The sequence below is a fragment of the Neltuma alba genome, unplaced genomic scaffold (assembly GCF_004799145.2).
Source record: "Neltuma alba isolate B1F8T4 unplaced genomic scaffold, ASM479914v2 tig00010645_pilon, whole genome shotgun sequence".
In the NCBI taxonomy this organism is placed as follows: domain Eukaryota; kingdom Viridiplantae; phylum Streptophyta; class Magnoliopsida; order Fabales; family Fabaceae; genus Neltuma; species Neltuma alba.
Window position 1 is genome coordinate 720526 of NW_021635495.1, and position 17912 is coordinate 738437.

The 17912-nt window shown below is 33.1% G+C and overlaps 1 protein-coding gene across 1 annotated transcript; it reads left to right on the forward strand.

Moving 5' to 3' along the window:
- The first annotated feature begins 492 nt into the window (after positions 1 to 492).
- LOC114757816 (axial regulator YABBY 1-like) lies at positions 493 to 4917 on the forward strand. The gene is made up of 7 exons (XM_028946918.1): positions 493 to 687; positions 764 to 913; positions 1145 to 1280; positions 2508 to 2556; positions 2831 to 2906; positions 4025 to 4099; positions 4651 to 4917. The coding sequence occupies exons 1-7, from the start codon at positions 583 to 585 to the stop codon at positions 4717 to 4719; spliced, it is 660 nt and encodes a 219-aa protein (XP_028802751.1). The 5' UTR covers positions 493 to 582; the 3' UTR covers positions 4720 to 4917.
- Positions 4918 to 17912: the final 12995 nt, after the last annotated feature.

Sequence of the window (17912 nt, forward strand, 5' to 3'; positions counted from 1 at the left end):
AATCCGTTTTATAAATTTGCTAGTTTTGGTTTATCAACAAATTTGCTAAATCTAGAAATTCATTTACTACAATAGCAATGAGCAGTAAATCCCATTTCTCAATCTCTTCTTAATGCACGCAATCTATACTGTACAATGCAGCACAAAATAATTAATATATCAAGTTAACTTTTTCAAAAAGATAAAAAGTAAATAAATTTGTGTTATTACTTAGTTATATTTATAAATTTGCATATTTTTTCTCGTCAATATACCAAGTGCTTCAAAAACTTAATATATAACGATAAAAGAGAGTGAGTAACAGGGACAGAGGCAACACAACTTTCCAGGCCTATTGAATCCGCAATCACTTTTGGGGGAATATAGCTGTTTCTCTTTCACTCACACTCCACATTCAACAAAAACCAGACCACACACACCAGATTCATAGAGAAAGCAATTTCATCATCTCTCTTTCACCAAAGCCCCCACTCTTCTCTCTGATAAGTTAATCCCATCAATCAAATCAAATCAAAGAATCTGAGAAAGAGAGAGAGAAAGTCCTCTAATCCATCAATCAAAACACAAAAGGAGAAAACAAACATGTCCGCCTCATCCACTGCCTCCTTTTCACCGGACCAGCACCTCCTGTCTCCCTCCGACCAGCTCTGTTATGTCCATTGCGACTTCTGTGACACTTTCCTCGCGGTACACACGCGCACACACACATCTTCTCCTTCTTTATCGGTATGCCCTAATTTTCTTGTTTGTCTTTCCCATTTAGGTGAGTGTTCCATGCACCAGCGTGTTCAAGACTGTCACTGTGCGATGTGGTCATTGCACCAACCTTCTCTCTGTCAATATGCGTAGTCTGCTTCTTCCTTCTGCCAATCAGTTTCATCTCGGACACTCCTTCAATCCTCAAAATCTTCTGGTATCATCGAAGCTAGGGTTTTTTTTTATCCTTCTGTAAAATGCTTCTTCAAGTATTTGCTTTATGTTTTCTCTCAAATAGAGTGATATACCTAATCTGCTGGTAGTTCTCAGGTCTTGAGAGATCTTTTTCTTTGAATATGTATAGCTAGATAAAAAGTCATGTTTTAAGAACTGGAAACTACTGAACTGTGGTAAAATGTCACTGAGCATTCGGTTTAATAAATTTCAGGAGGATATTCGAAGTGCACCTTCATCAAATATGGTGATGAATCAGCTACAGAATAACCCAAATGATTCTGTTACGAGTATGAGTGCCATGCGAGCACCACCTGAGGAAATCCCTAAGCCTCCACCAGCTGACAGACGTGAGTATAATTTCTTTGATTTTCTTTTTGTTAGTTGTTTAGGTCTTTTCTTTTTCTTTCTTTGGTTTCCTTTTTCTATTTAACAGCGGCTGGGTACTCGGAGATTCTTCTTCTGATGCCAAAAGTTAGAAAAAGAGGGGAAACAATCTGCTGATCAACGGTACCCTTTAATCTTAAGCTTTATAGTGACCAATTAAACACTAGACAGAAAAAGCAAGCAAAAGTTGTTTCCCCAGCAAAACTCACTTGTCAATCTGAAACAGTGGACTGTGTCTGAAAGGGTTTTGGTTTACATGCTTCAAGTGGCATGTGAAAGAAGAATCTTCACCACATTTTTCTCATTCCTTGCTTTTTTTTCTTCCCCTGAACTCTTTCCTGTCTTATAACTTAGGGTCCATTTGGATTGGTGGTGGAAAAAGCAACTTATTTCTAAGCTGACTTTTAGAAAAGTAAGATTGGGTAAAAATTAAATTGAACAAAGTGAATTGTGTTTGCATTGTAGTTTAAAAAAGTTCGTTTGTAAAGGTGAGATTGGTAAAAAGTTGTTTGGATTATCATTGAGTAAAAATAAGTTTGTTTCAGTAAAAAAAAAAAATGAGCCACACATTTTGTCTTTCTCTCTCTACTTTTCCAACTCTATAAGCTGCAATTTTTAGCTTTTGGTTTAAATATGTGATTTTAGCATAAGCTCTTAATTTGTTAAACTCTTCCAAACACACTCAAATATATTAAAAGCCAAAATCCACTTAAAAGCTACTTAAAAGTCACTTAAACGTTGCTCCAAACAGGCACTTAATTACTTAGTGCTTCCTCAAAGCAAGCTAAGCTTCACTGGGTTCTTAAATTGATTATAAACATTAAGCTTCCAAAACATTCAAAGTTCATAATTGATGTTTTGGCTTCTAACATAAAATAAACAAATCAATAAACTGAAGTTCTTTCTTTTGAAATCTCATTTATGTCTTTGTATGTCTTTTCTTCCGTGCACACACTGGGTGAGAGACACAGAGAGAGAGTACACAAAGTCACAAACGCATGCACAATTTCTCTCCCGAAATTATAGTGATGAATCCATAGAGATTGTGATTGTTAGAGATATAATCATGAGGTAATGATAGAAAGGAGAGAGAGAGAGACATTAGGCGAAAAGGTCAGCGATGTGGTCATAGTGTCTATGTGTCTGTGTTGAGGATTGACGTGCAATGTGCGCGTGTTATGCGTGTCCAGCTCCAGAGAAGAGACAGAGAGTTCCATCTGCTTACAATCGATTCATCAAGTAAGTTTTAATGTCATTTATTATTTGCAAATTACTAATTACTAGTTAATTATCTTTCTGTCGAATCATTGTTGAATAATTAAATAATTAAATCAATAAATTTAGCTATTTTTTCTTTAAAAGGATTTTCATTACTTGAACGAAAAAGAGCTGGAATGCATGTCGAAAATGTATTCCTCGGCCGGATTTCAGATAGAAAAGATTTTAAATTATATTTTGCTGATGCCATATGGATTTGTGAATGGCTTCCAAGTTAACATCATGCAAATTTTAGGGACGAGATCCAACGTATCAAAGCTGGGAATCCTGATATAAGCCACAGAGAGGCTTTCAGTGCTGCTGCAAAGAATGTGAGATCCAAGAGCAATTTACTTTATTAGAATATTAATATTAATTCTAAATCTATTTGCTTTCATTTGATCTTCTGAATTTTTATTTTGGAAAAATTAATCTACAGCTCCATATAGTTTCAACTAATTTTGAATCAGATCCTTATAGTTTTTTTTTCTTTTTATCAGATCATTATACTTTTACCTGTTTTTAATCAAGTCCTTGTATTTATTTTTCTTTTTATCAAGTCCTTATAAGTTCACCTTATTTTTAATTAAGTCCCTGAATTTTTTATTCTTTATTTTATAAATTCTAATAGTACTATTATATAAACATAAAATAGTATATATTATTTAATATTAGTTTATAAACAATAATATTCTAAAGATATTGAATTATTATAATGATTTTAATTTTTTCAGCAAAAAAATTAATTGTGCTAGAAAATTTTCCTGAATTAATTAATTCTGTTACTTTTTTATTACATAATTATTAATTTAATTTAATTATTAATATTTTATATTTCAGTATTAATCTATTTAATTAAGCTTATATTTAATTAATAAATAAAAATTAAAACTACATGGACCTGATTAAAAATTTAGTGAAATTATAAGGACTTAATTAAAAGAAAAATAAATACAAGGACCTAATTAAAAAAAGATAAAAGTATAAGAACCTGCTAAAAAGAAAAAAAACTATAAGGATCTAATTCAAAATTCGTTGAAACTATAAGGACTTGCGGATTAATTAACCCTTTTATTTTCAAATAATTATTCTGAGATATAAACTTTTGTTTTCAAAAAAAATTTATGTATAATTTTTGTAGATCGTCCTTACAGTTTTGGTGTTATGTAGGATTTTTTTAAAATTTAATTTACAAAAATAATTTTATTTTTAAAAAGATAGCCGATCCTTTATTTGATGACTTATATTTACTGAAATTATTTTTAATTTTTATTAAAAGTAAAATTTAAAATCAATTATCTCAATGATTTTCTTAAAATAAATGATTTTAACTAAAAGTATGGACAGAATCTAGCTAGGTTCCAATTTTTAAAATGGAGAGTTTTTTATTTTTTTTATCTCGGGGGTTTAAGATTTTTGTCTTATAGTTCGCCTGACTTGTGTCTTTCAGTGGGCCCATTTCCCCCATATCCACTTCGGACTGATGCCTGATCATCAACCCGTGAAGAAAGCTAATATCCGCCAGGTACTACTCAAAACCCTCGCTGCCTTATTTTAATTTTCTTCTTCTTGTTTTTTTTTTTTTGCCAAAAATTTTCTTCCTTTTCTTCTGACACAATAAATTAACCCAGAAGGGTCTTGGCTTGTTCAAGTATGGACCGTGTCTTCCCGTGCTCTCTTCTCTTCTTCTCTTGCCCTAATGATAGTGTCATCTCGCACGTTTGGATGATGTTCTGCGTTTGAGTCTGATATTGACATATTTGTATGTGTACGTGTTTAAATCATATTACTTTCAGTCCTAATTATAGGATAGGAGCTAGTATTAAATGAAAAAATAACCCAAAAAATAAAAATATATTATCCTTTTCAACTTGAATCTCCTAAAATAATTTTAGCAAGGAGAAAAACTCAAAAACAGACCCAGAACGATAAGCATCATTGATTTTTGGAACCAACATATCAAAGTGAAGCCTACTTTATCGACACATCTCTATTTTACCTTTATGTGACGCTTTATAGAATCCATATTCCTTATTTTCCAGGGTTTCTATTAAGTTCTAATATTTATGGGTGTAGGAAGGAGAGGAAGTACTTATTAAAGATGGGTTTTATGCTCCAGCAAACGTAGGGGTCTCCCCTTTTTAGGAGAGATAGGGCTTTATATATGGAACTCTTGTATCGTTCTATGCAGCGGAACTATATATGACTCTACCTTATGGATTGATGTTGAGCTCGTAATCCGTAGTGTTCAAAGCTATTATCTTATGTTAAGAATGTTGGGTGGAAGAGGATTCAGATATATCCTTTGGTTCTATGAAAATATGGAGCTTTAGTTTTCTAAAAGCCTAATGATGCCACTTCCAATGACTTGAAAAGAATCATGAACCCTTTAATTAAGGGCCACATCTTCTTGAAGATACTAATCTTTGGAGGGTTAAAAAAATCCTGGAAGCTTGAATTTTTAATTGCCTCAAGATTTGAATTTCATAATTTTGAAGCAATATAAACATGTAGTTGTCTTATTGTGTAGTTTGGATTAGATTGAATGCATAGATGTGCTTTTAATGTCTAGTAGGTTTCAATATCCCAGGGATTAGCTAAATAATAAATTCGGGAGCAAAATCTTCCTGTAAAATAATTCAAAATTTTGTTATGAAAGATCTCGGGACATACTTGTGAGGTGGCGGAATGATTGAACCGTTACACAATAGAATCCATGGCGGACTCAATTTTGCTTCACATCAAATAGCATCGGACAAAGAGAGGAGAGAGCTTTCTACCCAAGGAGTTACCCAACGTTTTTTAAATTGACTGGCCCAATACCTGATTCCATAATACTCCTCCACTTTTTTAAATAAGACATGATTAACTAATTTGATTATATTAAAAAATTTAAATAAGTTAGTTAATTATAAAAAATATAACATGTTTTTTCTAAAACACCATAATCATTTTTATTAATATCCCCCCTCTTTCACTTACTTGATTGTGGTTAAAGGAGTATCTATAGGGATAGTTTAGAAAAAATTGATAAATATGAGAAATAGGTCTTATATTTAAAACCAAAATAAAATTAATAATTAGGTTCTATATATTAAGAATTAGAGGAGTATCATGTTTGCCAGTTATTTAAATTTGATTATTAAATAATCAGAGACAAACCACCTCAGTGAACGATATTTCTACTTTTTCATATTGAAAACTCCACTTGTATTGGGTTTGGGCCCTAATCCGCTAAGGATGATTAGTTATAACCCAACATCTTTAACGATGTTAGAGTAATATACTGCTGGCTTCCTGTTTCACTTTAATTACATAAACATCTCCTCTTTTTTTGATTAAAAAAAAACAACAACTAACAACTAGGCCACAACAACGTCCCTCCTAATGGATTTAGAAATACAGTGGGGAGGATCGGTGAAGAAACAAAGGTCTATCTCACTACCCAAAAAAAAAAGAAAACATATAATTACCGATGGAATTCAAAATTACTGATGAAATTACCGAAAGATTAGAGATAGAAGCGAATCACCAACAGAATTTTTGACGAAAATGATTATGTCATTAATTTTATCTGCGATGGAATTTTAAATTTTGTTGGTAATTACTGATGGATTTTTTATGGAAATTTTGTTGGTAATTACTGGCAAAAATTTTTAGGGTAATTACCGATAGATTTCCAACGGAACATTCCATTACTAATTAGCCACAAAAATTTTTGTCAGTAATCCATGGCTAATTTATAACCAAATTTTGAGAAAATTTCGTCAGTGGTTTGTGACAAATTTCTGACGAGAGTTTCTTTTAATAAATATAAAATTTGAAGCAAAATTAATTCTTTATTGTTTAGCTTTTCTTGTATTTTTTTAATTTTAAAAACAGCAAACAATTAAAAAAGCAAAAAATAAAGACAATTAAATTTCTTCAATACCAAACAGGCTGTAATTAATAAATAATATGAACATAGGTTCTCAACTAAAAATACTTGAAATTTTAAAAGTTTAACACTTAACCCATAACTCTCAACTCTTTTTTTTTTTTTTGGTCAAACCCATAACTCTCAACTCTAATGTTGACACCCAATTTTTGCAACATCGACTGAAGCTTGCCCTCGATGCAAGGGTTGATTATTGTCACACCTTATTACTATATTGACTTAGGTTCCTTTCAAAACCATTTTAGACCACATTGGATGGTCTTGGGCTCACTTTTTACCACAAAAACGCTAAATTTCGGATTTTTACTGTTCATCGGGTAAAAATCCAGTTTTTGTTTTGCCCAAATTCAAAAATTCATAACTCATTCCACAAAAATCCAATTGGGGTGGTTCGAAATTCTATTTAAAGATATTTAAGTCCTCTTTCAAGGAAAAATAATCTCAAGATCCAATTCTTTATGAAAACGCATCAGGTTTTTGTGAAATACCGTACTGTCCATTGCCAAAATTTCTTTTTTCCCAGATTCTAACCTTTAACTTTGGAAAATCATTAAGAATCGTATACTTGGCCATTTTTAACGTATTAGATATCAATTTGAAGCTCAGGACGTTATCGTTCATCACGCCAAATTTCATGATTAAACGCATTCGGGACCATAATCAAAAAGTCACATGAACCAGTCAAGGTCAGTGTGCTTACAGCACTGTTAGTTTAATATGTACATAACCAAAATGAGTTCACGACATTTTGTAGCTAAACCCCATAAATTAGCCTTCAATCTGCAGCTTTCCCTTGGAGAATTCAGGCCCTAAAATGTTAGATTGCATTTATGGAATGAGATTTCATTGAAATCCCAATAGCAAATTAACCAACTATATCACCAAGCAAGCATCATTATTATGCATGATCACATTAGCTACTATTGGTGAACTAACATGCTTATCAATTGGCAAACTCAATCATGCAAAGGCTAAAGCAAGATACTATAAAGAGCAGCCACATAACAATCAAGAGAGCTCAACCACAATAATAGCAATTAACCACACAATAATCAACAATGCTAGTTAGTGGTAGTAGCTAGGTTTAACTTGCTACCTTGCTCCAAAAGCTTTAGCTTTCCTTCTTTCTCCTCTTTTCCTTTACAAATATCAAACCCTAACAATGCAATCCATCAAAAAGGGCAGCAAGAATCATTTTTCAACCATGAAAAAGCAAGAACATAAATCAAAATGATTCTTGAACCATAAAACTTCCTCCTTTGTTCACTATTTTTAAACTTGGTTCTCTTTAACCCTAAAAATCACTTCTTAACTTATTCCTACACGGATTTTCATGTAGATTTCAAAACTGGGCTTATATTTATGAAAATAAAATTACTTCTTCCAGCCACAACCTGACCGAACCACTAGAGGTTTTAAACCAAAAATCACAACTTTGCTTTTAAGCTTCCAACACTTGTTCCTTTTAGTTTACCCTACACCATTCCTCATTTTAAGCATCATGGAAGCCTTAAAACATTGAAAAACTCCTCCTAGGGTTCAGTTCTTCACTTGGCCGAAATGATCACTTAAGAAAACAACCATGAAAGATGCTTTAAAACAACCTAAACTCACTTGCAAACACTAGGATCTAGCTTGTTTTGTTGTATTTTAACAAGTATGATGAACCAAACTCCTTTCCCCTTTTTATTAATCATTTTGGTCAGCATCAAGAGAGGGAGGAGACAGATTTTTAACCATAAAAAGGGAAGAAAAGAAAGCAAGACACCTCTAGAACCATGAACTCACCTTAGATCCTTGCTTGTATGACCAAAGGAGCTCACTTTCTCTTGCTTTTCCTTCCAAGTTCTCTCTTTTCTCTCCTCCTTCACTCTTGACCGAATGAACATCTAAAATTAGGGGAGAGAAGAGCTTGATTAATGGTCCCAAAATATCTCAACCACCTTCTTTAATGATAGTCCAAGTGTCATTACCTTACTAAGTCTTGATTTCTCTTTCATAATTAACAAAATTCCAAATGAAATTATTTACTAAAGTCAAGATCCTCTCCATTTGAGGAATGACACTTGGAAAATTCAAATCTTCTCCTTCAAGAGCTTGACACATGGCTCAGTATGATCCCTTAGATTTGCAAGACACCAATCTTGCTTTATTAGTATACCTTAGGTTCTGAGTTTAACTTCTTTTCCATAATTATAGCAACCTAGCTTCTGCAATTATTTTCTATCAGATCCTTAATTTAATCTCCTCATTTTTATCTTTCCTAATTGCCCTCTTTGCCTCAAAATCAATTTCCTAATAATTAATTAAAAAGGAAAATTAATTTCCTTCTCTTTAGGGATTTTTCCACTTTTCATCATTATTTGGAAAAATCTTGGATACTTGAGGGTCTTTATTTAATTCCATAATTCCTTATAATTTCTTGGGATCTCATAGGAATTTTCTCGGAATTTTATTCCCCTTAAAAATATTTATTTGGAATTTTCCAAATAAAATCCCTTAATTAGCCTAAATAACCCTTAAATTCTCTTACAATTTCTCTAAGGGTAATTTGGTTATAAAACCAACTTTATATTTCATATAACTCTCAAAGGATATTATCCTCATTTTTTCTTAATTTTCCAAGGCTTGGAAATATTTTTCATTATTTAAATTTTGATCAATTTTCCTCAATTAGTCAAATTTCTATGATTGGCTTGGAAAACTACTGTAATTATTTTCCACCAAAATTCTCCTTATTAATTTTAATCCTCAACAATTTGAGAACGTTTCTTGTTTCTAATTATCATAATACTGGATGTGACAATTATCTGCTTAACGGGTTTATAACAAAGCACGCTTGCTAGTAAGAGAACCAATGAACTAGTGTTCTTGGTAGTCCACTTCTTGGGTGGCTGGATCAAAAAAGTCTTCACTCGGAAGCCTTTTCATTATCTTTAACTCATCAACTCCAAATTTTGGAGCATACATTTTAGCAAAGTTGGTTAGAGTGAAAGCCCAACCGTGCAAACTGGCTGAAAAAGCAATTGTTCCTTTCTCTGGGTAAGCCTGGCAGTCACTCTAATCACCAAGAAGGGGATCTGCATATGTGACCATGATTACATTAGCATTCTCAATAACTCTTGAAAAAATTAAGCCTCCTCTCTAGCCATGAGAATTAACGAGGGTTGATTTTTCTGCAATCAAAATGTCAGAGAATAAAGAGTTACATAACTAGAAAATTAAGTATGTAACTAGAAAATTAAGGTAATTATATAGAAAAATGCAACTATATCATATCCCTCATAGAAAAGAAGGGAAAAACCGAAAGGGTACAGAGAAAGTGAAATCCATAACAGGTAAATCCAGTACAAATCAGTCCATACCATGACCGACATAGCAATTACATACATGTTAGGAATACTGTGAATAAGGACACAATTTTCAATGACAATGAACATTCGAACTCAATTACCAAAACTAAAGTTCGTTAAGTTACCATCTTGACTGGTCTTTATTGTCCATACAAAAGAAATTAGCCAAATAATTGGATCGCGCAGAAGCACAAAACTGAAAGGGCCAATCAAGTTTGATTCCAGATATACATACTCTAAGCAAAGAAAAAAATTTGTTCTCTACCCCTCAGATGGCACAGTAAAAGGAATGATGAGCAAATATAACAGTATTATAATTTGATCAAATCAGTATTAAAAAAACAAAATACAATCTACTCATGAATCTCTAACACCTTAAAGAAAAAGTAAATCACATTGTCGGCACAGCACTAGATTTGTATAACATTAACAAAATATTTTTATGTTAATACGCTGGAAAAATCAAACGATTTTGAGTTTCATCCTTAAAGCTAGAAATCTGTTTTTGGTAATCAAGTATGTAGCCCACTACTTTACCTTTCTTTATTCTTTTGTTTTTGTTTTTTTTTTAAATGCACCCTCTACATTTTTCAGTCACGTTGACAGCAAACTTATAGGGACTGGCAAGGTGAGATGTCATCTCTTCAAATCTACATTAACTTTGTGTATGTAAAGAATCTTTGGCCAAAAACAAATATATAAGTCGATTTTTCCCCCAAGCCATGTTCATAGAAACTGATTCCAACTGGTAAGCAGAGATGCCATCTCTTTAGATCAATACGATTAAAAAATGAAAGACTTAACATTTTTTTTATCAGTTTGTACAACAATGTACCATTTACAACAACAATTTATTTTTATGTAAAAGTTTGTATCAATTCTTCCATCCTCTTTGATTGGCTGTTAAGCTTATATGATAACAGATTTTCCTTTAGGGCTTGGTTCTGTGGCTATGAGCCGCGAGGGAAAATGTAGAAAGAGAGAAGGTCACTTAACCTAGTGAAAATGGAATGAGTTGAGAGTTGAAGAGAGAAGAAGGACACTCACCCAGTGAGAGATGTCGAACCGCTGAGCTGGGATAGGGAGCCTGAGACGCCGAGCTGAGAGTGAGGCTAACACGCCGAAGACACTGATACTAGGAGCCTGAGAGCGAGACACCAACGCTAGGACTGGGAGGTAGAGTGAGTGTGTCGTGAGGCCTTTTGAGCCAAATGCTATAAACAGTAATAATACCCCCACTTTTTAATATAAGAGTTAGTTAAGTAATTTGAGTGCGTAAGAAAATTAGTTAAATTAGTTATTTATAATAAATAGGTGTTGTCTTTGAAATAGTTTTCCTTAAACCCCTTTTAGTATGCCTTTGGAAGCATTATAATTTAAACGATTCACGAAACAAGTCCGTAGATTGAAAATTTACACATAATTACTTAGGTTACTATTCACTAGTTAATTTCTAGATTTTCAGTCTACTTTTGAAAAATCATAACTAATTATAAAAAAGATCGTATTGAGGTAGTTTAAAATTCTATTTAAAGCTCTTTCAGTTCTCTACAAGGAAAAAATATAAAACTGGACTTAACCCTTGCCAATTCATATAGTTTATTCGTTGAAGTTTATTGTTTATTTGATAAAAACTGTACTTTTCAGTTTCTCTGCTTCAACTTTAATCAAGCATAACTCTTAGCACACATATCCATTTTAAGTGATCAGTCACTTGTTTTAAAGCTCAAGATGTGTAATTTAAACATCCCAAATTACACGGGCAGAATCAACCGTTCGCTTCCCTTCCACACTGCCACCATTTCGTGGCTCATTTAGGGATGATTTATCCCTTTTACCTGTATTAGTAATTTATAATTAATTCTTTCCATGCATAATATCATTCTATCCATGTATTAGCCATTTCCATACAGTATCACAACCAATTATACATGTCATCAATATCATTTACCAGCACATAACGTTAGTGGCATGTTTATACATACATTGACATACAAATAATACAATGTAATACAATGCAATTCTTAAATTCTTTTTCCCTTTTCCTTGCTTCCACTTCATGCATCCTTTGCTTAATTATTATCACCTATTGGGGTTAGTTAAGGAAGAGTAAGATTTAGGAGAATCTCAGTAGCAAACATTACCATTATGCATGCAAGATGGATGTAAGTGTATGACATGCTCATTTGATCTTACCTATGTTACTTATAACATGTTCTCATGCTTAATGTTTCATATTAACATATATGGCCATGGAAAACATAAATAAAATATAGTATCATACTAGCATTAGCTTTTGATATTATCATCAAATAATATAATGCACGTCAACATACAAGCATACATATTAAGCACACAAGAAAGGTAAGTTCACTACCTTGTAACCTTTAAGTTTTCTTCTTGCTCCCTTTTGCTTCCAGCCATTAAGGTTGCTCGATCAACTTTTTCCATTCCTCTTCTTTGATGTCTCATGACCCTAAATGCATCAACATATTATTGCTATTCATTCATTAGAGCCATGGTAATCAACAACATCAATATTTTGTTTTCTTTGAACTATATTAACTTCTAACTCTTGAGCTTGATTTCTAACTTCTTTAAAATTAATTCCACATGCTATCCCTAGGCAATTTCATATGTGGAATTCATTTCCAAGTTCAAAATTATCAAAATCAAACTCCTCCCTACTCAAACTGATCTTGCCAAACATAGGGTCTTAGGGCTCCAAATTATATTTTTAATTCCAATGCTTCCAAACTTGTTCCTTTACTTGTACCGTATACAATTTTTCATTTTAAACATATTGGAAGCATCAAAATCATCAAAATCCAATCATAGCCTCAAGAACCAGCTCTAGCCAAAATCTTATTTAAGTTACATAATCATGAAATTCAACCAATTTCAACATAAAACCACTTGATTCTTGTTCCTTTCAAGCCTTTAAACATTATTCTAACATCAATTTCATCTTTCCCTTAACTAAAGAATTTTATGCAGCATACCCCCCTAAGGTTTCAAGCTCCCAAAAACCATTAAAACCCATAACCAAACTCAACAACAACAAGGGTAATGAAAACTACATTAAAAACTACGAACATACCTTGTTTTAGAGTTTGATCTTGCATGGGATCACTTGGTCTTTCTCTTCTCCTTCCTTTTTCTCTCTCTAGAATTTATTTTGCAAGAGTTTTCCCATGGTTTCCATAGGCTTAGGATGAAAATTGGGGGGGGGGGAGAGGAAGGGTATTTATAGAGTTTATGAATAAATCCTAGCCATTAATCTAGAAATTGCAAGATTAAATCTTGGCCATTCATTTTCTCTCTTTGTCCTGTGGTGACATGTGTCTTCATGACATCATGTTTACCTCATCTTGGCTATCTCATGCTTACATCATCAAGCCATGTATTCTTAATCTAACCGTATACATGACTTACATCTAACCATACATGTGTCGTTTATCTAATCGTACACGTATTGCTTGTCCAACCGTATACGTGTCTCTTGCATGTCCCTTCATTATTATGGCATTAAAATAGGGAGGAAATTAATAGAAAATTCGTGCAAAATATAGCTCTTAGGCATTTCTCCACCTATCTTGCTATTTTACACCATATCGGATATTTTTTCGGGTCTTGACTTACCTCGGACCACTGAGACATGTTCTAGCACCAATTTTTCATCTCAAATAAGTCCATATGGCATTATATAACATGCTTAAAGAGGAAATGATACTCTTCTTTTGTTCTTCTATTAAAGCAATTAATAATATTAATTTCAAAGTACATTTGACTGAATTCTTTCTACCAGTCCACAACTCCGAGAATCTACCTCAGGGTACCAATATAGTTTATTCATCATGAGAAATTTTTCTAATTTTTCTTAAGTCAGAAGTCAACCTCTAGTCAGTTTACTTTGATTTTCCCTAAATAGTATATAAATATGCTTTAAATTCTACTAAAGTTAACCTCTTTGCTTTTTGGAGACGAAATTATTTTTAAAACCTGTGATAATTCCTCAAGTATTTTTTCCCCCATTTTTGTCCAATTATGTGAGACTCCTTGTATCTTAAATAATTCCATATCTGCTAATATTCAAAATTAGTCAAAATCCTATAATTTCACAAATTCCTTTTATGGGCATTTTTGTCATTTTTAGCCTCGTACAGGCTTTTGGACCTCATTCATATTTTTCTGGAAGTATTCAAGCCTACTTTCCATCACTGCCCCTTTTCGATCTGATACTTTCCAAATTTGCATTTAGGTCCCTAGTTGAGTTTAGCCTAAGGAATCCTCTTACTAAGGTTCTTAGCACAACCTTTGGCCCTTAGTTACCACAAATCCTTATACTGAAACCCCTAAACTTCACATATAAGCCTTAACATGCCATTTCTCATTTTTTGGGATTTTGTTCAGGCATAATTTTTATTTTTACCCTTATCGGCCCAAAACTTTACAAAATTATGATTTTGCCCCCGATTCAGCTTAACCTATAATTCACCTCCTTGAGGCCTGTGGCTTAACTTTTAGCCAATATTCCTCTCCATTTCTCATTCATGGGCCTCGAGATTTCACTAGAGTCTCTAACTTTATTCACATTTTAATCTCAGAACTTTCTCACTTTGCAGTTTAGTCCCTAGAAACCTGATCGGATCAGGATGTCGCCTTTTGTGTCATCAAAAATTGTCATTGCGCCAAATAATATAGTATAGGGTGCAACTAATCATTCTTCTCGAGGAGTGCTTTATTAGAAAACAACCTAGTCTAAATTGGTAATAAAAATCCAAGATGATTTAAGTATAGAAAAAGGGGGATTTTCAACTGTTTAAGGGCAGTGCAATAAATATAAAGGGCGAAGAATTAAATTTTTTGGTATTTTAATTGGAGAAGGAATGTTTTGGATTAAAAGGGAATTATAGTGAAACAGTCTCTTGGTGATAAAAAACTCAGCTATCATTGCTCTTTTAAAATGAATGGGAGTTTTAGAAAGTCTCTAAGCCTTAAAAAAACCCCAAGTAGTCACTTGGGTCCAATGTCTTAATTAATGAAAATTCACTTTAATCAAAGTTAATTAACATCTCTTAAAACATTGTTAGAACCCACTTAGAGTGAAGATAAATGGATGATGCAAATGCTCTCAGAAATTCAATCGACAATCATTAAATACCAAGCACATAGAATAATCACCAGTGATCACTGATAATTAAATAAACACAAGGATTGAAAACTGATATATATATATATGAATAATCTAACATTAATAGCATCCAATCCAAATACATTCATAGTCTAAACACAAGATTGATAATCATAAATCAAGTCTGAAACAGATGCAGAAATCCCTAAATCTAGAAATCTCTAACACAGAATCAAACACAAGTTTAGACTAATAACTCCCTTATTAGGTTGATTCGACCGTGTCGTTACGCCTTGGGGTCAAATGCAATAATAAATCCAAGCATGCTATATAGTGCAAAACTCGGGCCTTTTCACTTTTGGGAGCCTTTATTGATGATCTAAGCTAGCTAAATGCAATGAAAACATGTAATTAAAAAGGGGTTTTAGGTTTTTAAGATTAAAACTAAATTATGACTAAACTAAATGCGATGAAAATAAACCTAAGCTACTGTATTTTTGGTATTTTTGATAAGATGATGATGAAATGGAAATGGATGATAGAAAATGTAACACCTCATATTTAAATCAATTAACTTTCCATGCGGAAGCATTTGAAATCACTTTTGAAGGCTACAATTGATAAAAAATCAAGTTGGAAAATTTTCATTTACGGGTTACTATTCATTGTCACCTTAAAATGTGACAAATTTCGAAAATTCATAACTAATTGTAGAAAAATTGAAATTGAGTGATTCCAAGTTCTACAGAAAGCTCTTTGGATAAAATTTTGAGGAAAAAATAGTTTCTGAACTGATTACCTTGAAATTCGAGCTCAATTTCCTTTGAAAAAGTTACTGTTCATTTGGTCATTTTCGGATTTTTATTGTATTTTTGCCTAACTTTGGAAAGGCATAACTTTCTGCTCAGTTATCGGAATCGGGAAAACTACCCCTCATTTTAAAGAGAAACATCAAATCTCTTTGGTTGCCAAATCTTATGACCTAAATCACTCGTTTGATAGGTCAAACTGGAGCTACAAACTCATTGCTCCAGGACTTACGTTGTATCCCTTAACATCTCTTTAATTCTTTGGCATACATAACATGGCCTTACTCTTTCCCGTTCATGCTCATACACTTTCATTCATGCCATAAATATTATAATTAAATACATGGCATCATTGGCATTCATAACATAGTTCACAAAATAGTAGAATTATACATTTATCAACAGTCTCATCCATTAACAAGAATAATTCTCCGCTTACTTCTCCTTACTTCTCATGCCATTATTGCCCATCATTGATTGACCTAAATGGTTGGTTAGGGAGGGGTGAGATTCGGAGGAATCTCAGTAGCAAACACTACCCATAAGCATGCAAGACATAATGCACATGCATGACATGTTATAACATTAACACATGAATGCCATGGAAAGTAAGCTAAAGCATTTCATGCTTCCATAACATATTGCCAAGGCAAAACATAACATAAACTTGCAAACATAACTTTGTAAATATTTCATCATAACTTAGTCACATCATGGCAACACAATCACATCATGCAAGCATACATATCAAGCACACAGTATAGGTAAGTTCACTACCTTGCATCTCAAGCTTTCCTCTTGCTTTTCCTTTGACTCCCTTGACTTTCCAACCATGTGGGCATTCAGTCAACATCACCAAACATCCTCTTTGATGTTCTAAAGGTCCTAAACATAACCATAATGATCATACAATCCATTAGGACCACTAGATTACATAAAGTTCAAGACTATCTCTCTTGAACCTCAATCCTTTCTCTTAGTCTTAGGGTTTTTCTTTCTAGCTTTTCTAACATAAATCTCATCATTTGCCATTCTTATGATCCATTTCTTGTCAATTAGGACTACTTTAGATGGCCTTAGATTCAGGAATACCAAATCTGGAAAATTTGCTTCGTAGGTACTGTTCACGCAGAATTTCCAGAATTTTTGCTCAATTTTGAAAATTCATAATTAATTCTAGAAAAATCCAAATTGAGTGGTTCCAAGTCTCACTGAAAGCTCCTTAAGTTAAATTTAAGGGAAAAATAGTTTTAGGAACCAATTCTACACCTAACAGTACCGGAACTGTACGAACTCGAAACTCTTCCAAAAGTTCAACACTGTTTCCAGATTTCAAACCCTAACTTTGAAAAATCACCATAAATCGTACACATATCCAAATGAAATGTTCTACCCATGGATTTAAAGCTCATAGAGTGTACTTTAAGCATGAACAATTTCAGAATCAGATACACACAGTAACTAATCCGAAATAGGCATAAAATCAGGTGCTATAACCATCACATACCTTGTTTTAGAGTTTGATCTGGCTTGGAACCACTTGGCCTTTCTTTCTCCCTCTTCTTTCTCTCTCTAGAAACCATTTTGCAAGAGCTTCCCCATGGATTCCTTATGCTTGGACGAAATGGTAGGGAGGGGAGGGGGTATTTATAGAAAAGCAAACTGAATCTGGACCGTTGATCTTAAAAATACGTGGCTCGATCTGGACCGTCCATTTTCTCTTTTGATCTTACGATGACAAGTGTCCTATGACATCATGCTTACCTCATCATGTTGACATCATGCTTACATCATCAAGCCACATGTCTTTAATCCAACCGCACATGTGTCTTGCATCTGACCGTACATGTGTCTTCCATCTAGCCGTACACGTAATACTTTCTTTTTCTCATCTAACCGTACACTTGTCATTTTCATGTCCTTTCATCATTTATGGCATTAAAATAGGGAGAAAATAAATGGAAAATTCGTGCAAAAATATTTTCTTAATTATTTCTCCACCTATCAAGCCAATCTTGCACCGTAACGGATATTTTTTGGGTCCTGACTTACCCTGTACCATTGGGATAACTTCTTCTTAAAATTCTGGCCAATAAAAGGTACAT